The sequence below is a fragment of the Salvelinus fontinalis genome, chromosome 39, assembly GCF_029448725.1.
Source record: "Salvelinus fontinalis isolate EN_2023a chromosome 39, ASM2944872v1, whole genome shotgun sequence".
Lineage (NCBI taxonomy): Eukaryota > Metazoa > Chordata > Actinopteri > Salmoniformes > Salmonidae > Salvelinus > Salvelinus fontinalis.
This window is the reverse complement of record NC_074703.1, coordinates 21,969,519-21,991,934: the sequence shown is the minus strand read 5'-3', so window position 1 is coordinate 21,991,934 and position 22,416 is coordinate 21,969,519. Positions and strand designations below refer to the sequence as shown.

Sequence of the window (22,416 nt, the reverse complement as noted above, 5' to 3'; positions counted from 1 at the left end):
AGGAGAAGGGAAGGTTCATTAAGAGTAAAAAATAAAAATAAAAAAAAAAGAAGAATATTGGCAGTCAGTTGACTGTTGTGCACCAATATGAAATCAATTGTCTTGCAACAATGCTATGAACTCGTTACATTTTATTTGTCTGCCCTCTTTAATTCATTGTTTGGCTTGGTGATAAGTCTAATCATGCAAATATCTAATCGTAGGATTTAAATTCGCATTAGTGTTCTCTTTGTACCTGTGCAGGGGAATGCAGTAAAAGTGTGTTAATTGCATATAATGTGATTCTGAACACATCTGCTTCAGCTACTGTATTTATGGAAACCCACCACAACCAGTGGAAGCAAAATCAAGTGAAATCCAGTCCTGACCTCCTGCTTTCACCCACTCACCTCTTTAAGAGACAAGCTAACCGGAGAGGCAAGCGGCGATCACGAGACAGGACGTAGGTGATCGCAGTTGGACACTGGATCATTAACCAAACCAAATTGTATAATTAATCTTTGATTCATTTGTTGGCATGTCAGTATTCACTACATGGTCCTGTATGCCTTGTGAATGACTATTTTAAGTATTTAGAATCAACTGACTCAATAAGTGGGAGTATCTAAGAGGGGAGGGGTCATATGGGCAGAGCGTAGATTGGAGGCTGAGCCTAAATTTAGGATTTACAACCTCCCACCCCATATTTGCTCCTCATGTTAAATACTAAAATGTGAATATCTACAGATCAATATTCACTGACTGAGAGCCAAACTTGAGACTTGAGACACCCCAAACAATGAATGGTACGTACTTGACTAATATTTTAATTCTAAGTCATTGGTGTAAAACATGGTACAGCCCAGTCTTTTCTATGTTTTATTTTGTATCAAGTAAGATGACTAAACCTCTGGGCATATTTTAGTGTGAGATCTAAGGTTTAGTGTGGAATCATCCTGGGCTGTTTGCCCAGATTTTAGATTTTCAATGTAGAACATTTGTAAAGATCTAAATTCTGTAAGCATGCGGTCTCGGGGCTTTTTCCGCTCCCACCCATTCATGATCAATGTCAGTACAGTATGTACATGACATAATGGGACGTGATGATCAATGCCACATGTTAATCAATTTAAGGTTGGCCTGAACTTGATTGTGTAAAGCTCTGCCTTTTTTTTGAGTACATTAAGTTCTTCAGATGGCACTTAGAGAGCCACAAACATTATTTGAGGAGTCATTAGACAAAAGCTTTGGTGCAGTATCAATGTACTTGACATGTACTTACATGTTAGCCTGAAATCTAGAACCTGTTTTGGTAACTTTCCACTCCTTGGCCAACATGGCAGGACATGGAGTGGAATAGTAACTCAAACGGACAGGGTACCCAGGCTACTTACATGTTACTTTACATTTAAAATAAATACATGTGTATATGCATCACTACATGTAGGTACTTGTCTTGAAACTCATTCTGTGTTTTTATTGCTTGAAATAGTTATAGCGGGCCTCTCAAATGCCAAGAACAGCAGCAGGTTGAAGGACCTGGTCCCGGTCCCTCAGCCCCTGTCAGAGGAGAAGATGCAGGAGAGGGGCCAATGGAGCAACAAAATGGAGTTCATCCTGTCTGTGATGGGGTCCATCATCGGCCTGGGGAACATGTGGCGCTTTCCTTACCTCTGCTACAAGAACGGAGGAGGTAAGTTCTAAAGGATGAGCCCAGACTAGGTCACAGACGTTTAATTTAGAGTCACAAAGATGAGCATGTATTACTGTTTGACAGGTCATCATTTTAAATAAGGGTTTGTTCTTAATTGAAAATAAGTTTGCAAATTATTGTCTTGAATTATTTTAGGTCCTAGTGGAGCACAGAGCTTCAACCGTGTATCTCCAACAACCAATTTGCAAATGGCTATTTTTAATTTAATAACATTTGTTTGTTATTAATAACATACACTGAGGCCTAGCTATAAAAACATTTTTGGGTCTAATTGGGACTCCTATTTAGATCAGGCCATGGGTTTAGGGAAATGCTTATGTAGGTGCTACATCAGACGTTTCTCTCTGTGGGGTGTATGCGATCAGAGGTTAGGGGTCAGAGAATGTCACAGCTGTTTCCCCTCTGTCCTAAATAGCCTGTGGTCAAGCCCCTGCAGCGTTTGCCATGCTCCGGAAATCCATCCATCCAAGCACTCTAAACATCCTCAGATTGGCTGACGTCAAAAGTCGACAGACTCCGTTGCGTCATTAACTCAGCGTGAAAATAAAATTGGTTGACATTGAGATTTATTCACAGAATGAAATGTAAATCAATGAAACCCTATGGATGAAACACCTTTTATAGTGTCTACATGAGGTAATTCTGACTTTAGGCGTACCTTATCACTGACTCTCATGGTCCTCGGTATCTCAGTTGGTAGAGCATGGTACTTGTAACGCCAGGATAGAGGCTTCGATTCCCGGGATGACCTGAGCTAAAAAAAATAATGTTTTTTTAAAATGGATGCACTCCCTTGACGTCAGAACAGCCTCAATTCGTCGGGGCATGGACTCTACAAGGTGTCAATCGTTCCCATGTTGATTCCAATGCTTTCCACAGTTCTGTCAAGTTGGCTGGTAGTCTTTCTTTACTCCGACTCGCTCGTTCCATCTCAGCCTTTTATGCTCGCTTCGAGGCAAGCAACACTAAAGCATGCATGAGCATACAAGATGTTCCGGATGACTGTGTGATCACACCCTCCGTAGCCGACGTGAGCAAGACCTTTAAACAGGTCAGCATTCACAAAGCCGCGGGGCCAGACGGATTACCAGGACGTGTACCCAGAGCATGTGTCAGAGCGGATTACCAAGACACCCAGAGCAGTGTCTTCACTGACATTTTCAATCTCTCACTGACCTAGTATGTAATACCTACATGTTTCAAGCATACCACCATAGTCCCTGTGCCCAAGAAAGCGAAGGTAACCTGCCTACATGAAAACTGCCCCGTAGCACTCATGTATAGCCATGAAATGCTTTGAAAGACTGGTCATGGCTCACATCAACACCATTATCCCAGAAACACTAGACCCACAACAATTTGCATACCGCACCAACAGATCCACAGGTGATGCAATCTCTATTGCACTCCACACTGCCCTTTCACACCTGAACAAAATGAACACCTATGTGAGAATGCTGTTCATTGACTACAGCTCAGCGTTCAACACCATAGTGCCCACAAAGCTCATCAATAAGCTAAGGACCCTAGGACTAAACACCTCCCTCTGCAACTGGATCCTGGACTTCCTGACGGGCCACCACCCAGGTGGTAAGAGTAGACATCAACACATCTGCCACACTGATCCTCAACACGGGGGCCCCTCAGGGATGCGTGCTTTGTTCCTTCCTGTACTCCCTACCAACGACTGCCTGGCCAAGCAAGACTCCAACACCATCATTATGTTTGCTGACGACACAACAGTGGTAGGCCTGATCACCGACAACGATGAGACAGCCTATAGGGAGGTGGTCAGAGAGCTGGCAGTGTGTTGCCAGGACAACAACCTCTCCCTCAACGTGAGCAAGACAAAGGAGCTGATCGTGGACTACAGGAGAAGGCTGGCTGAACAGGCTTCCATTAACATCGACAGGGCGTGGGTTGACAGTTTCATAGTGGAGAGGGTTGACAGTTTCAAGTTCCTTGGTGTCCACATCACCAACAAACTATCATGTTCCAAACAAGACAGTTGTGAATGCCTTTTCTCCTCAGGAGACAAAAGATTTTATGGGTCCCCAGATCCTCAAAACGTTCTACAGCTGCACCATCGAGAGCATCCTGACCAGTTGCTTCACCTCGCCATCCGACCATAAGGCACTACAGAGGCTAGTGCGTACTGCCCAGTACATCACTGGGGCCAAGCTTCCTGCCATCCAGGACCTAAATGTACATGTACAAATTACCTCAAATAAATTATACCCCCGCACATTGACTCTGTACCGGTACCCCCTGTATATAGGGCTGCCGAGTGGCGCAGTGGTCCAAGGCACTGTATCGCAGTGCTAGAGGCGTCAGTACAGACCCTGGTTCGATCCCGGGCTGTATCACAACCCGCAGTGATCGGGAGTCCCCAGGGCGGTGCGCAATTGTCCCGGCGTCATCCGGGTAAGGGGAGGGTATGGCCGGGGTAGGCCATCATTGTAAATAAGAATTTGTTCTTAACTGACTTGCCTAGTTAAGTAAATAAAATATAGCCTTGTTATTTTCTTGTTTTTCATTTTATTTTTGACTTTAGTTTTATTTAGTAAATTATTCTTAACTCTATTTTCTTAACTGCATTGTTGGTTAAGGGCTTGTAAGTAAGCATTTCACGGTAAGGTCTACTACACCTGTTGTATTCGGCGCATGTGACAAATAAGATTGGATTTGATCCCACAGATGCTCAATTGGATTGAGATCTGGTGACTGGGCAGGCCACTGCAGTAAGCGTCATGTCCGTGGAACCATTCCTGGACAATCCTAGTCTTGTGGCATGGGGAATTATCCTGCTGAAAAATGTATTTGCAAATGGATACACTACTGCCATGAAGGGATGCACCTGATTGGCAATAATGTTCAGATATCCTGTAGCATTTAAACGTTGCGGCACTTTTATCAAGGGGCCCAATGTGTGCCATGAAAACACATCCCACACCATCACCACCAGCCTGAAATGTTGACACGTGGCATGATGGATGCGTGTACTCGTGGTTTTCTCCATACCCTAGTCCTCCCATCAGCGTGTAATGGCAGGAACTGGGATTCATCGGACCAGGCAATGTTTTTACAATCATCCGGTATCCAGTGTTTTCGTTCCTTAGCCCACTGCAACCGCAGTTTTTTGCTGAAGGAAGTGGGACTCTGTAAGGTCGTCAGCTGCCATACCCCATTTGTGTCAAGGAACGACAAGTCGTGCGTTCCTTTATGGGTCTTTGGGCAACAATGTTGTACGTGACTGTCAGTTTACTAATTGTAGCATGTCTGTAATGCACAATTTGTGTCAGATTCCTTTGTCCTCTTTCCTCAATGTCCCGTTTTTGACCATTGGCTTGCTTTTGGCTGGATGTCCTTTGGGTGGTGGACCATTCTTGATACACACAGGAAACTGTTGAGTATAAAAAACCCAGCAGCATTGCAGTTCTTGGCACACTCAAACCGGTGCTCCTGGCACTTACTACCATACCCCGTTCAAAGGCACTTGAATCTTTTGTCGTGCCCATTCACCCTCTGAATGGCGCACACACACACAGTTAATGTCTCAAATATCTCGAGCATTAAGAATCCTTCTTTAATGTGTCTCCTCCCCTTCATCTACACTGATTTTGAAATGGATTTAACAGGTGACCTCAATAAGGGATCATAGCTTTTATCTGGATTCACCTGGTCAGTCTGTCATGGAAAGAGCATGTTTTGTACACTGTATATTTTTTGGATGACTCCCCATTTCCCATCCCCAAGGTGCATTTCTCATCCCCTACCTGATCTTCCTGTTCACCTGTGGCATACCTGTGTTCTTCCTGGAGACTGCTCTGGGCCAGTACACCAGTGAGGGAGGCATCACCTGCTGGAGGAAGATCAGTCCACTGTTTGAGGGTAACCTGCTCTTTCCTATGGGACTATATCTTTAAGGCATTATGCTGTAAATAAAGTAATGCTATACAATAAGGGTTTGTGCCTGAGCTTTTTACACTTTCATGTGTCACTGTTATATACATTATGCAATAAACAATGTGTACTTATATTGTAATTACATAGTTACTACCATGTTTTTTTTTTGGTTTGAGTGACACTACAAAGTGGGACTTTTTGTTTACTTTCTATCCATTCCTCCCTGTCTGTCCCTGTCTTTGATCCAGGTCTTGGCTATGGCACCCAGATCATTGTGGCTCTGCTGAACTCCTACTACATTGTGGTTCTGGCTTGGGGAATCTTCTACCTGTCTTTCTCCTTCTCCTGGGATCTCCCTTGGTCCTCCTGTAACAACACCTGGAATACAGGTGAGACAGCAATAAGATTGGAAATGTCAACTTTGTTTTAAGTGGCTTGGCTGTATGGAGCGATATGACAAATAAAAAATGATTGAATTCCATATTACTGCTTTTAACACTTGTCAGTGATTTTATGGTGGTAATGATGCAACATGTAAACATTTTTTATCTAAGAAAATTGCGTGGAGTTTCAGAGGAGGAACAATTCTGTCAACTACACCCTGCCCGAAAACTCCACATCCCCCGTCATTGAATTCTGGGAGTAAGTATTCATAGCACCTCTCTTTGTTACTCAACACATCTCAATTCAAATATTTTTTTTGGTCCAGGGCTAGGCTTAATCCGTGTCCTGGACACCAGACCCTCAAGTCTAAGATTTTATAATATGTTAACCTTTTTTGGAGTAGCTGAGGGTGCTTAAAATCAGAATATCTAAACTAGAACTGTTATTGCACTTCATCCATTGTGATTTTGTTCTGACCCCCTGTGTTATGTGTTTACTCAGGAGAAGAGCCTTGCGGCTGTCGTCCGGCATCGACCACATGGGCTCTCTGAACTGGGACCTGGCCTTCTGTCTGGCCATCGCCTGGGTCATGTGTTACTTCTGCATCTGGAAAGGGGTCAAATCCACTGGGAAGGTGGGCTTGTTTCTTTCAATTCTTCCTGTCTTTATTTATTTACTTCACCGGGGTCATGGTCATTAGGCATTAATAACCCCTTATACTTGTGGGAAATGGCATATATGGATAGGGATCAATTTAAATGTTTATTACAGAGGAAATATTGGAAGTATATGCATAAGTGGTAGCAATCAAAAGGGAACAGTTTGCAGATTATGGGGAAATAATTATTAGACTAAAGGTGATGACAAAACTGTTTATCTGAATCGAGATTGAATCCAAACATTACACTGTTGATTTTATGTGCATTTACTGTGGTGCAAATATGTTTCACCACATTTGTTCAGTAACATGATACGCATATTCATGGTATATTTGGGGTAGGTGCATCCCCCCCAAAACATTTTTGAGTGAAAGGTCTAACTGGAGTTTCTAAGTGGCCACAGAACTCTCCAAAGTGTGCACCGTTCCTACGTCATTTCAATGCACTTTTATGACTCAAAGAACCATTTTCCACTAAGGTGCTTTTTTTTGTGCTCTCCTTGCTGTGCCATTGAGGAACTAGATCAAGCAGACTTGTAGTTTTCTTTGGAACTCCCATGTGGCTTAGTTGGTAGAGCATGGCACTTGAGGTTGGTGGCACCTTAATTGGGGACGACGGGCTCGTGGTAATGACTGGAGCGGAATCAGTGGAAAGATATGAAACGCATGGTTTCAATGTGTTTAATGCCATTCCATTTGCTCTGTTCTGGACATTTACTATGAGGTGCTCTACCCTCAGCAGCCTCCTGTGGCACCAGGGTTGTGGGTTCTATTCCCATGGGGTACCAACAAATATATAAATGTTTGCACTCACTGCTGTAAGTCGCTCTGGATAAGAGCATTTACTCGATGACTAAAATGTAATGTAAAATGAACACATCCCTGCATCCTGCACTTTACACAATTACTGTTGGTTGTGCATTCCACAAATGGTCCATTATAAATCGCAATCTGGTCAGGCGGGCATCATTTTAAAGAGTGTTCTATTGCCAACATGGCAATAGAACAGTTTCAGATCAGGGTCATGTTCATTTTAAGATCTTAGTGTTAGGCTTTCACAAGGCAATTCAAAGAAGCTGATTGTAATTTTGGTGTGCATAGAATAGGGTGACAAGTGCATTCAAATGCGTGTTCACAATACCACAAACAGGCATTCTGTTCAGAACAACCAATGATTTGACGTCATATCATCTTGTAACTGTACATCAAGCATTGTGATCATAAACGTTGACACTATATTATAATGAGTTTTATGATATGTAAATGTGAAGTGCACATTTGGACTAATGGGTGTTTGGCTTGCTTGTATGACATCAAAGCTGTATTCATTATAATCCTTAACGTCTCATCTTTCGAAATACGTCATCTTATTTATTTACAGCGTTTCCCTCATTCAGACAACAAAAATGTTGCCAAAGTTGCCCAACTAGCAGGAGGGATGGGGGCAACTTCTTGTCACGTGCGGTGTTCAAGTTCAGAACCGCTGTCAGTCAAAACGACTTGAGCTCTGAGGTCATGTATAGCGTGTTACCGTACAGCCAATGCGTACCAATTTAGGCGCAAATCAGTGTCCAAATCTTCTATTTTCAACCCGTATACGGGTACGAGTGTAAAGAGCTACACAGAAGAAGCAGAGTGAAACAGGGAGGGACTACCTGGTCTTGTTCATTTCTTTCTTCCATTGAAAAAAAAAAAAAAAGTGTTTTCCTTAATGAACATGACCCTGATGCGTTAGATCACTGACCTTTTCAATATGATTCCATCCAATCTACAGGTGGTGTACTTCACAGCTACCTTCCCCTACCTGATGCTAATAGTTCTGCTGATTCGTGGAGTCACTTTACCTGGAGCGGACCTAGGGATCAAGTTCTACCTTTACCCTGACCTGTCAAGACTAGCAGACCCTCAGGTAGGTACCACAACAATAATAACCCCTGGCCCCTGCTGATACGTAGTAGAAAACCTGTTGACTGAACCACACACTTGCATCAGGTAGCTTATTGTTGTGGGAGCAATGGTATGAAATTACATTTTATACTCAGAATAGCAAACAGTCTACTTTCAGTATTTTACAATGAGGTGACTATCAGAACATAATGAGGTATGTTCGGGACTGGTATAATTTCAAAGAAATTGTCCATAATAGTTATCTCAATATTACCCTATGTCTTTCCAGACTAGGGAATTTGGAAGAAGGTCCTTGGGTGAAGGTCCTCCAGGTGTGAGTGTAGATATCCCAGGGTTATCTGGAATGCTTTTTTCTGCTCGGTCCATCTGTGCTCCATGAAAGAGTCTGTAGGAGGCTGTGAGTGGTGGGGTTGCACGGAGGGGCAGGGACACTGCACTGAAGGGGAACACTGACCTCCAGGACCCTCCAGCTGCTAGACTCCCCCCTCAGGGTGTCAGGGCTCAGCCCTCAACTGGCTTAGCCTGGTCTGGACCAAAGCCTGGTCTTTTCAGGTTCAGCATCATCAAAGTGCTTTTCTCCACATGGTGGACTGGGAAATTCGGGAATTGGGACTCAGCCGCAGCATGGCTCATGCCATAGATTTAGAGTTTGTCAAACTCAGTACCAAAACCTATTGTGTTTGTCTGCAGGGAGTTTGAGCCTGTGGGATTCATGGCAATGACACCACAGATTTCTCCTGCCCTTTCTCAAAGCCCACCCATCTACACCCTAGCAGGGCAGATCATTTGATTACGTCATCATCCCAGGGCCCTTTGCTGCCCCATTCTCACCTTTCAGATCTTCAGTCTCTGGTTGTGGATTGAGAGGTGGGGATTGTTAATCAATGTTTAGACCACAAGACGTTTAACTGACTGGTTGACAATTCACCTCTGCAGTGTCAGTGGTCCTTAATGATTAGGTAAACTCATTAGGGACAAAGAGGACGGTAAAACAAGCATGCAATGTGGTGCTCCACATGAGGTTGCTCTTTAACTCTCACATTCTCAATACACACAACTAAAGGAGTGTGGTTTTTTGAACCACGTGCATCATGCGTTTGGAACGTTTTTATATATATATATATATATATATATGGTGGCCCACAGTCAGGAAACCTGCCAAAACAAAAACGGGTCACTCTCCATTACTTTGTAAAAGGAGGCTTGTATTTGCACTGTTTTATTCAAATCAAATGTTATTGGTTAGCAGATGTTAATGCTAGTGTAGCGAAGTGCTTGTGCTTCTAGTTCCAACAGTGCAGTGATATCTAACAAATATTCTAACAATTCCCAACAACTACCTAATACACACATCTAACAAGTAATCTAACAATTCCCCAACAACTACCTAATACACACACATCTAAATGGATGAATGAGAATATGTGCATATAAATATATGAATGAGCAATGGTGGAGCTGCATAGGCAAGGTGCAGTAGATGGTATAAAATACAGTATATACATGTGATATGAGTAATGTAAGATATGTAAACATTATTAAAGTGGCATCATTATTCATGAGCTTAGGTATGATCCAATACCATCCCTAGATGACACACCTTTGCCTTTATTAGTCATTTTTCTCCTACAGTAGTTGCTTGACTGGCCTCTGTGCCCTCACCTCTCTCTGTATTACAGGTATGGATGGATGCAGGCACCCAGATCTTCTTCTCCTATGCCATCTGTCTAGGCTCCCTCATAGCATTGGGGAGTTACAACAAGTACAACAACAACTGCTACAAGTACGCTAAAGATGCATTAAACACTCTTACCAAACACACACACACACACACACTATGGTAATTATTGGTTCGGTTTTTATTATTCCCTTATAAGAGGGAAACAAACTCCCCTTAAATCTTCATGTCTGTGGTATCTTGTTTTGCAGAGACTGCCTGGCCCTGTGCTTCCTGAACAGTGGGACAAGCTTTGTGTCAGGCTTTGCCATCTTCTCCATCCTGGGTTTCATGGCTTATGAACAGGATGTCCCCATCTCAGAGGTAGCAGAGTCTGGTGAGTGTGTTTTAATGTGACCTAGTTGTTAATTAAGATAATTTCAATAATTTGTTCAAATGCAGGTTTAATGTTATTTCGCTATTATATATGATTCCCTGTTCTCTCTTCATTAGGTCCTGGTCTGGCCTTCATTGCGTACCCTCGTGCTGTGGCCATGATGCCGTTTTCTTCACTATGGGCCGTCTTCTTCTTCATCATGATCATCCTGCTAGGGTTGGACAGTCAAGTAAGGCTTCCGAAGTAATTTACAATGTTTACGAACGTACTGTCAAGAAAATTGGCCCGGTTAAGGATAAAACGGACCACTTCTGTACAACGAGAACTGAGAGGAGATCCAAGAGCATCGTTATCTATGTAACCAAACATACCTAGCCTAACATGATATCAGAGATGCTTACTATTTGTTACCAAACATGCCTAGAACTGAGATGTGTTAAAATAAAATCTCCCTTTCTCTCTAGTTTGTGTGTGTAGAGAGCTTGACAACGGCCATGGTGGACATGTATCCCGAGGTGTTTCGTCGTAAGAACCGCAGGGAGCTCTTTCTGGCTTTAGTGGCCTTCATCTCCTTCCTCATGGGCTTGGTCATGCTGATGGAGGTAGGCATCACATCTGGAATTTGGAATTAACCCCCATGGGTTAGTTAGGGGGGAGACACCTGCCTGGGGACTGGGTTGGGAATAAACCCTCAAGGCCTATTTCATTGTGTTCTTTAGCTGTAATATGCAGACAGACATAAAGTCTAACTTACCAGGTGGCTGGTCGAGATTGCATTCAAAGCAAACACAACAAATATATACTCTGATTTGTTTTATTACCTAGGACATTTTCATTTTGCGGACAGAAACCACTTTAGAGTGATTAACAGCCTCATCACTGTGTTCAGGACAGTTGGTACACTGACCAGGGGCCTCCTGAGTGTCGCAGCAGTCTAAGGCACTGCATCGCAGTGTTGAGGCGTCACTACTCCCTGGGGGTTCGATCCTAGGCTGTGTCACAGCTGGCTGTGACCGACTTAGGGGAGGGTTTGGCCAGGGGTCTTTCCTTCGCTCATCGCGCTCTAGTGACTCCTAGTGGTGGGCTGGGCCCCTGCAAGTTGACTTTGGTCGTCAGTTGAGCGTTTCCTCCGACATGTTGATGCGGCTGGCTTCCGGGTTAAGCAAGCAGGTGTTACGAAGCAGCGCGGTTAGAGCGTTGGGCCAGTAACCGAAAGGTTGCTGGATCGAATCCCCGAGCTGACAAGGTAAAAATCTGTCTTTATGCCCCTGAACAAGGCAGTTAACTCACTGTTCCCCAGTAGGCCGTAATTGTAAATAAGAATTTGATCTTAACTGACTTGCCTAGTTAAATAAAAAACAAAAAATTAAAGGCGAGGCTTAGCAGGTTATGTTTCAGAGGATGCATGACTCGACCTTCGCCTCTCCAGAGCCGTTGGGGAGTTGCAGCGATGAGACAAGATCGTAACTACCAATTGGATATCGTGAAAAAGGGGGTTAAAATAAATAAATAAGTATGGACACCTGCTCGGCGAACATCTCATTCCAAAATCATGGGCCTTAATACGGAGTTGGTCCACATTTGATGCTATAACAGAAGGCTTTCCAATAGATGTTGGAACATTGCTGCGGTGACTTGCTTCCATTAAGCCACGAGCATTAGTGAGGTCGGGCACTGATGTTGGGCGATTAGGCCTGTCTTGCCATCAGCGTTCCAATTCATTCTGAAGGTGTTCGATGGGGTTTAGGTCAGGGGTCTGTGCAGGCCAGACAAGTTCTTCCACACTGATCTCGACTATTTTTTAGTTGTTTTCTTGTCTCTCTTCAGGGTGGGTTATATGTATTCCAGCTGATGGACTACTATGCTGCTAGTGGCATGTGTCTTCTCTTCATGGCCATCTTTGAGACGGTCTCCATCGCATGGGTCTATGGTAAGTTAGAATACAATTCTACAACAACAACAAAATATCTGATGGAACCGTTCAAAAGATAGTTACACCATATCAATCCCACAAAGACAGAACTGTAACTGGTTTATTCCAGAATACAGTGCATTCGGGAAAGTATTCAGACCCCTTCACTTTTTCCACATTTTGTTACGTTACAGCCTTATTCTAAAATTGATTAACTGTTTTTTTTCATGAATCTACACACAAAACCCCATAATGACAAAACAGGATTTGAGACATTTTTGCTCAAATAAAAAGAATAATCTCTCATTTACCAAAGTGTTCAGACCCTTTGCTATGAGAGCACAGGTGCATCCTGTTTCCATTGGACATGATTTGGAAAGGCACACACCTGTCTATATAAGGTCCAACAGTTGACAGTGCATGTCAGAGCAAAAACCAAGCCATGAGGTCAAAGGAATTGTCCGTAGAGTTCTGAGGGAAGATTGTGTCAAGGCACAGATCTGGGGAAGGGTACTAAAACATTTCTACAGCATTGAAGGTCCCCATCATTCCTAACTGGAGGAGGTTTGTAACTACCAAGACTCTTCCTAGAGCTGGCTGCCCGGCCAAACTGAGAAATCAGGGGAGAAGGGCCTTGGTCAGGGAGGTGACCAAGAAACCAATGGTCACTGACAGAGCTCCAGAGTTCCTCTGTGGAGATGGGAGAACCTTCCAGAAGGACAACCATCTCTGCAGCACTCCACTAATCAGGCCGTGATGGTAGAGTGGCCAGACAGATGCCACTCCTCAGTAAAAGGCACATGACAACCTGCTTGGAGTTTGCCAAAAGGCACCTAAAGGACTTTCGGGACCATGAGAAACAAGATTCTCCAATCTGGCAAAACCAAGATTGAACTCTTTGGCCTGAATGCCAAGCGTAGCATCTGGAAGAAACCTGGCACCATCCCTACGGTGAACAATGGTGGTGGCAGCATCATGCTGTGGGGATGTTTTTCAGCTGCTGGGAGACTAGTCAGGATCCAAGGAAAGATGAACATCTCAAAGTACAGACAGTTTTCATTACTAATCTTTCTCCAGATTGCTCAGGACATCAGACTGGGGCGAAGGTTCACTTTCCAACTGGACAATGACCCTAAGCACACAGCTAAGACAACGCAGGAGTGGCTTCGGGACAAGTCTCTAAATGTCCTTGAGTGGCACAGTCAGAGCCAGGACATGAACCAGATCGAACATCTTTGGAGAGACCTGAAAATAAGTGTGCAGTGACGCTCCCCATCCAACCTGACAGAGCTTGAGAATATATGCAGGGAAGATTGGGAGCAACTCCCCAAATACAGGTATGCGAAGCTTGTAGCATCATACCCAAAAGTCTCAAGGCAGTAATTGGTGTCGAAGGTGCTTCAACAAAGTACTCAGTAAAGGGTCTGAATTGTTATGGAAATATGATATGTACTTTTTTTTTAAACCCATTTTTTAATTTGCTAACATTTAAAAAAAAATTTTTTTGCTTTGTCATTGTGTGTGTGGATTGATGAGAGAGGGGAAAAAAAATATTTAATCAATTTTAGAATAAGGCTGTAAAATAAAATGTGAGTCAAGGGGTCTGAATACTTTCCGAATGCACTGTATATTCCTCACCTTTGATAGTACTGTTCAGAGACTGCTTCATAGTCTCAATTGTTGACATTTGTGTCCACAGCTCTTATGACCAAACCCAGCATGGTTAGCCTGTCTCTGTATGTTGTTCCAGGTGTCGACCGCTTCTATGATAACATCGAAGACATGATTGGCTACCGTCCAGGACCTTACATTAAATACTGCTGGCTGTATGTCACCCCAGCCACATGCATTGTGAGTAACCTACACACCCATGTAAACTCTCATATACAGTATAAAATGTCGTTAGTTATGGTTAGGGAAAGGATTTTTTTTCCTGACCAGGAAAACTCTGGGCCCTAGACAGATCCCATGATCTCGAAAAACACCAGTTACAGTTGTAAATGTTGACGGCCCCAGTCAAGGCCCACTTCTAAATCAAATACTTGTTTTTTTCCTCTAGGCCACCTTTGCGTTCTCCCTCATCAAGTACACCCCTCTGAAGTACAACAATGAGTATGTGTACCCCTGGTGGGGCTATGTAATAGGCTGGCTCCTGGCTCTTGCCTCCATGGTCTGTATCCCTTTCTGGATTATCTACAAACTCTCCACCACAGATGGAACATTCAGAGAGGTGAATTTAGGTTCCTTTGCTTACCTGCACATTTCCTCTTGACACAACATACACTACATGGTCAAAAGTATGTGGACACCTGCTCGTCGAACATCTCATTCCATAATCATGAACATTAATATGGAGTTGGTTCCCCCTTTGTTGCTATAACAGCCTCTACTCTTCTGGGAAGGCTTTCCACTAGATGTTGAAACATTGCTGCGGGGACTTGCTTGCATTCAGTCACAAGAGCATTAGTGAGGTTGGGCACTGATTTTGGGCGATTAGGCCTGGCTCGCAGTTGTAATTCCAATTCATCCCAAAGGTGTCCGATGTGGTTGAGGTCAGGGCTCTGTGCAGGCCTGTCAAGTTCTTCCACCGATCTCAACAAAGTTTTTTTTAATTTGGCATTTTTTATGATTATACAAATAATACAGAACAGTTACAGTGCAGAACTCACACGGGTCCCCTACCAAATCAAACCCCCCCCAAACCCCCCATGTTTTAAGAGGCCCACCCATAAACTAGACTTAAAGCAGGTTTGATGTACAATGAGTAGTCGAATCAAATAGGCAAAACAAAATACAAAGATATTATTTAACAAAGTTAGAGTAAAAATAATGATTCAAATTTTAATTTGGGTTGGTTTATTGAGTTGTGAAATTAGCTGGGTTCATGTCTTCTACAAAGGATAGGAAAGGTTGCCAGATATTTTAAAGTATAATTGCAGATCCCCTAACGGAGTAGCGTATTTTCTCTAGCTTGATGTTGAATAACTTCCTTTATCCAATAATTAAAAGTAGGAGGAAACCGATCCTTCCACTTAAATAGTATGAGACGTCTAGCTAGAAGAGTAGTACATGCCAGCATGTTGCCCATAGAACTGTTGAGGGGCCTCCTGTGGTGCCACTCTGAATAATGCAATAAAGGCAGAATGTTCAATAGGTCTCTCCAGTATCTTAGAAATTGTCTCAAAAATGTATATCCAGAAATCTGTCAATTTCGGGCATGTCCAAAACATGTGTAATAAAGTAGCAGGAGCCTGCTTACATCGGTCACAAGTGGAATCTATTTCTTGTCTAATCTCGGATAGCATTGCCTTTGACCAATGCACCCGATTTTAACTATTTTAAATTGAATTACAGCATGTCTTCGACATATAGATACGTAGTCTCTGGAGCAGGTATTCCCAAACTGGGGTACGTGCAATGCCGTCAGGGGTACGTCAAATAAAAATATGATTCACTTTTTTTTATTTATATATATATATATATATATATATATATATATATATATATATATATATATATATATATATATATATATATATATATATATATATATATATATATATATATATATATATATATATATATATAATAATTTCCCCCTGAATTCTCTCCATGTTCATAATTGTTGTGCAGAGATGAATTTATTAGATTTTCAGCTTGTCGAGTTGAAATAAGAGCGCTCTGTCTGAAGTGTCACATGTTGTTTTAGTAAATCTGCGGATTAATACTATGAATATGCCATATCCAAATCCAAGATTTTATTTGTAAGATCCCCTAGGTGTTGAATATTGCACTTTAATCTTGCGCTGTAGGAAATCATTTGTCCCCTTAGATAAGCCTTCATTGATTCCCATACAGTTGGAGGAGACATTCCAGGGGTTTGTTTAAGCTCGAGAAATAGCTTCATTTGAGATTATATAAAAGCAACACTGTTCTTCTTATAGCAGTAGTGAGTTAAGCCGCCAAGGGTGATAATTAGGCTGTGTATTTGGTATAAGTAGTTTCATAGTAAGAGGAGAATGATCCAAAATGACTATAGCTTGGTTATTATCACACTCCGTGATAAGTAGCATAAATCTATTTTCTATGGAAAAGTAGTCTATACGTGATAAGGTCTTATGAACTGGTGAGAAAGCTGTGGGATTGTGTCAACGTCACGCATCAGATATGCCATATGCCTTAAGAAATAGCTGAATTGTGGATACTGTCTTTGATGAAAATTATACTTTAGGAGAGCTACAATCCAGATTGTGCAGAAGTACACAATTCATATCACCACTTAGTGTTAGGTGGTGTGTGTGTGCGTATTTGGTAATTGAGTAAATATATTTGAAGAACGAACTGATATCCCAGTTTGGTTCATAAATGTTAGCCAAGATAACAGGTGTATTATACAGTCTTCCTACTACAATAATGAAACGGCCTGCTGAGTCTGCCTCTCCACTTGACATTGCGAACGGTATGTTTTTACTAATTAAAATGGCCGCTGCTCTAGTTTTAGAATGAAAATTGGAATGATATGATTGACAGATCCACCCTCCTTTGAAATGAGTGTTCAAAAGTGCCTTTCGAAAGGCGATATCTACTTTAAGGTGATTTTAAATGAGAAAAAAAACTTTTATGTTTCACTGGGTGATTTCAGATTTAACATTCCAGCGAGCAAAAGTGACTGAGCAACCAGCTCTCTCTCTCATGATTTTAAGCCTAGCCATGTAAAGTCAGGCGGGAGAAGGATAATGCCCTATTACCATAACTGATCCATTAAACATTTTTCAATATCCACACACAATGTGGTTGTAGTGGGGAACACTAAACCTATTGTGTAAAGAGCCCTGCTGAAATGGTTAAGTTGCACATAATAAATAAATGAATAATAAATACTTTTAAAACCCAAAGCTAGGCTGTTTTAAAAGAAAGTATAAAACATTTTCTAAATCACATTTTACAGCAATACCACTAAGTTAGCTGCAGCATCTTTAAAGAAATTATGTAACCTAATAATAGAACTGTGCTTTATCTACCCTGGATACGGGTACCATCGATAAATAGAAATGGGCAGCTTCATGGTAATAAAATAAAACGTTAAAACAAAAGGAGAATTGACTCAAGAACTATGGCACTAACGTTACCTAATAATAACAATATCAGCTGATACCACTGGCAACGCTATACAGTATCTACAAAAGAGAGACTGAGTCTGCAGTGGTAGATACATTCGTCCATTACCTTAATCGCCAAATAGGTGAACATTCAGCCATTTGCTTCGTCCGACCTCTGTAGAATATTCACCTTTATGAAGGCCATCACCTTATGGCGGTCTTTACAGTTGGCACTATGCATTCGGGCAGGTAGTGTTCTCCTGGCATCCGCCAAACCCAGATTTGTCCGTCAGACTGCCAGATGGTGAAGCGTGATTCATCACTCCCAGAGACCGCGCGCTTGGAATTGCGCATGAAGATCTTAGGCTTGTGTGCGGCTGCTCTTCCATAGAAACCCATTTCATGAAGCTCCCGACAAACAGTTGTGCTGACGTTGCTTCCAGAGGCAGTTTAGAACTCTGTAGTGAGTGTTGCAACCGAGGACAGTCGATTTTTAACGCGCTTCAGCTGTGAGCCTGTGAGCTTGTGTTGCCTACCACTACCACTAAGCCGTTGTTGCGCCTAGAAGTTTCCTCTTCACAATAACAGCACTTACAGTTGACCGGGGCAGCTCGAACTGACTTGTTGGAAAGGTGGCATCCTATGATGGTGCCACGTTGAAAGTCACTGAGCTCTTCAGTAATGCCATTCTAATGGCAATGTTTGTCTACGGACATTGCATGGCTGTGTGCTCGATTTCATACACCTGTATGACCGAATCATATACCTGTATAGCTGAATCCACTAATTTGAAGTGGTGTCCACATACTTTTGCGTGTGTGTATTTTCTACATAGAATAATTGTGAAGACATCAGAACTATGAAATAACACAAATGGAATCATGTAGTAACCAAAAAAGTGTTAAACAAATCAAAATATATTTTATATTTGAGATTCTTCAAAGTTACCACCCTTTGCCTTGATGACAGCTTTGCACACTCTTGGCATTCTCTCAACCAGCTTCATGAGGTAATCCACTGGAATGCATTTCAATTAAGAGGTGTGCCTTCTTAAAAGTTAATTTGTGGAATTTCTTACCTCAATGCGTTTGAGCCAATCAGTTGTGGTGTGACAAGGTAGGAGTGGTATACAGGAGATTGTATACAGGAGATTCACCAGAATATCCTAAATAGCTCGATGGACCAATCATACACTTCTGTCAAAGACGGTAGCAAAGTGCGGTAGCAAAGAGAACAGTCTATGACTTGGGTGACTGGAGTCTTTGACAATTTTTTGGGCCTTCCTCTGACACCGCTTGTTATATAGGTCCTGGATGGCAGGAAGCTTGGCCCCAGTGATGTATTGGGCCGTACGCACTACCCGCTGTAGCGCCTTACGGTCAGATACCGAGCAGTTGCCATACCAGGTGGTGATGCAACCGGTCCGGACGCTCTCGATAGTGCAGCTGTAGAACTTTTTGAGGATCTGGGGACCCATGCCAAATCGTTTGTCTTCTGAGGGGGAAAAGGTGTTATCGTGCCCTCTTCATGACTCTCTTGGTGTGTTTGGACCATGATAGTTTGTTGGGGATGTGGACACCAAGGATCTTGTAACTCTCGACCCGCTCCACTTCAACCCCGTCGATGTAAATGGGGGCCTGTTCGGCCCTCCTTTTCTTGTAGTCCACAATCATCTCCTTTGTCTTGCTCACATTGAGGGAGAGGTTGTTGGCCTGGCACCATACTGATTAGGCCTCTGACCTCCCTATAGGCTGTCCCATTGTTGTCAGTGATCAGCCCTACCACCGTTGTCATCAGCAAACGTAATGATGGTGTTGGAGTCGTGCTTGGCCACGTAGTCGTGGGTGAACAGGGAGTACAGGAGGGGACTAAGCACGCACCCCTGAGGGGAACCGGTTTGAGGACCAGCGTTGCAGATGTGTTGTTGCCTACCCTTACCATCTGGGGCGGCCCGTCAGGAAGTCCAAGATCCAGTTGCAGCGGTAGGTGTTTAGTCCCAGGGTCCTTAGCTTAGTGATGAGCTTTGTGAGCACTATGGTGTTGAATGCTGAGATGTGTTGGACTATAATAGCAAAGGGTTACAGCCTCTGGAGGGCCTAAGAGCTCACCCCACCAGAGGTATGGCCAACTCTTGGGAACTGTTGAAGGGCATCTCCTTGCAGGAGATTTGTGATGTGGCTTGTTGGGCATCCCCTCATACTTTTGAGGTATGAGGGGTGTCACAAGATGTCACTGCGCCTTCATTGGTGCATACTGTCCTCGGTGTCGGGCCTCTGGGGGTTGATATTGAGACTGCATGGCTTCAGAGAGCATGTGCGATACGGGAGGTGGCCATATCCCACAGTGAGATGTCGAAACAAATAATTGAAAGATAACTTGACTTCTCTGCGCTACGGATCCCTTTTACGGGATCATTTTCCTAAACAACCGCTGAATTGCTGGGCGCAAAATATTACAAAAAATATTTATAATAATGCAATCACAAGTGAAATATACCAAAACACAGCTTAGCTTGTTGTTAATCCACCTATCGTGTCAGATTTTGAAAATATGCTTTACAGCGAAAGAAATCCAAGCTTTTGTGAGTGTATCAATCAATGCTAGAACAGTTAGCCTTATATTAGCTTGGTTAGCTTGGTCACGAAAGTCAGAAAAGCAATAAAATTAATCGCTTACCTTTGATAATCTTCGGATGTTTGCACTCACGAGACTCCCAGTTACACAACAAATGTTATTTTTGTTTCGATAAATATTACTTTTATAACAAAAAAACGCCATTTGGGTTGCGCGTTATGTTCAGAAAACCAAAGCCTCGTTCCGTTCGACGAAAATTCCAAAAAGTATCCGTAATGGTCGTAGAAACATGTCAAATGTTTTTTATAATCAATCCTCAGGTTGTTTTTAACAAACATAATCGATAATATTTTGACCGTAACCTATTCAATAAAAGAGAGGAAAAGAAAATGGAGAGCTACCTCTCTCGCTCGCAGGAACTAATCAGAGGACACCTGACTAGTTTAGAAAAATCTCGCTCATTTTTCAAAATAAAAGCCTGAAATTATGTCTAAAGCCTGGTCACAGCCTGAGGAAGCCATTGGAAAAGGAATCTGGTTGATACCCCTTTAAATGGAAGAAAGACGTGCCAGGAAACACAGATAAAAAAATATAAAAAAATATCAATTCCGGGTTAGATTTTCTCAGGTTTTCGCCTGCAGAATCAGTTTTGTTATACTCACAGACAATATTTTGACACTTTTGGAAACTTTGGAGTGTTTTCTATCCTAATCTGTAAATTATATGCATATTCTACGATCTGGACCTGAGAAATAGTCCGTTTACCTTGGGAAAGTTATTTAAAAAATAAAAAATAAAAATAATAATACAAATCTGACCCCTAGCGTCAAGAGGTTAAGGTTACTTGTGTAATCCCAGTTCTCTAATATTATGAGTGCGACATCTCACCACATTCCCTTAGTCGCAAGCGTCTGAGGAAATTTGTCTCGTTCAAGAGTGATCAGAGGGCAGGCGAGTGACTCTTTAGTATGAGGGAAGGAGGAGTGCCCTCATTCACCACGCGACCTGTCTGTGTCCAACACTTGTGTAAAATTGGTCCTTCGAGCTACTTATTCTGGTGAACCCCACCGTTAGATGTCTCACCCATATTATCAGAGAACCAGGGTTAAGCAAGTAACATTACGTTTCTCAGTCCAGTGTTTTTATGGCCATTGTTTCATTCCTCTCTGATACACAACATTACTAACATTATCTCAATCTACTCAGTCCATTATTCTTTATAAATATTTCAAATCTTCTCTGCAGCGCATTCACATCCTCCTCCAGCCCTCTAACGACCTACCCAAAACCAAGAGAGAACAGGAGAGGATGCTGGCCACCTTTGACCCCAAGGACGAGGGAGGCATGGAGCCAGTAGGGGTACCAATCAAAGATGGCTACCTCCCAGTGGGGGTGAAGGACTCACACTGCTAAGAAGACCCCAGTTACACCATTGGAGTGACTAATTCAGTTTAGTCATTTTGGGAAATGAACTGAAATTCCAATTCAAGATAAAGTGTATCAGGCAGCCCGATAAGCAATGAGAGAAAGGAACAATTTTGCTCTTTTACACAACCCAATGTGCTTTCAGGTATAAAACAAGTCAACTGTTCAATTACAAAAGCTTCTTTCTCATTGTTCAATGGACACTGATCTCCACATGTATTTTATTGTTGGTCTATTGCCAAGTGATAGATTGTTGTTAGGCCTACTGTACTGTATTCCATGTATTAAAGGAATCATCTCACAGGGCACAATGTCAATTCAACGTCTTCCACGTTGGTTAAATGTAATTTCATTGGAATTATGTGGAAACAACATTGATTCAACCACTGTGTGCCCAGTGGGAGGGTAAAGGAAGCTGTACATTACAAATGAGATGAATAACCGTTGATGTTGTTAGAATGTGGATCATTGCTAAACGAGGATGTATTGTCATCTTTGTCAGTTTAACAAGAGCTAACAACGGTTGGGCTAATAGAAAACGTGTACAATATGTTAATGATTTTCTGTGTAACATGACTACAAAAGACTGTACAAAATAAATATATATCTCTATGTTTCGAAATAAACAAAATGTCTAGTATCAGTATATCCTATGCTATTATTATGATCCTTGTGAGAACACTTCACTAGGGAAGGCTTTACAATCACTTCACAGTATTGTTCTAGTCTATTCAAGTATTTTCCTGTCTTTCTTGGACTAACTTCTATTCTAGGTATAGATCTTCTATAAATCAGACCAAGAA

The 22,416-nt window shown here is 42.4% G+C and overlaps 1 protein-coding gene across 1 annotated transcript; it reads left to right on the top strand.

Moving 5' to 3' along the window:
• Window positions 1–39: 39 nt before the first annotated feature.
• On the top strand, window positions 40–22,259 carry LOC129838595 (sodium- and chloride-dependent GABA transporter 2-like). Its single transcript, XM_055905675.1, has 15 exons — window positions 40–785; window positions 1,472–1,672; window positions 5,450–5,584; window positions 5,848–5,988; window positions 6,154–6,241; window positions 6,485–6,617; window positions 8,416–8,550; window positions 10,229–10,332; window positions 10,479–10,603; window positions 10,720–10,832; window positions 11,068–11,205; window positions 12,431–12,533; window positions 14,266–14,366; window positions 14,575–14,745; window positions 21,434–22,259. Exons 1-15 carry the CDS (start codon window positions 779–781, stop codon window positions 21,599–21,601), a joined length of 1,863 nt encoding a protein of 620 aa, XP_055761650.1. The 5' UTR covers window positions 40–778; the 3' UTR covers window positions 21,602–22,259.
• The last annotated feature ends 157 nt before the right edge of the window (window positions 22,260–22,416 follow it).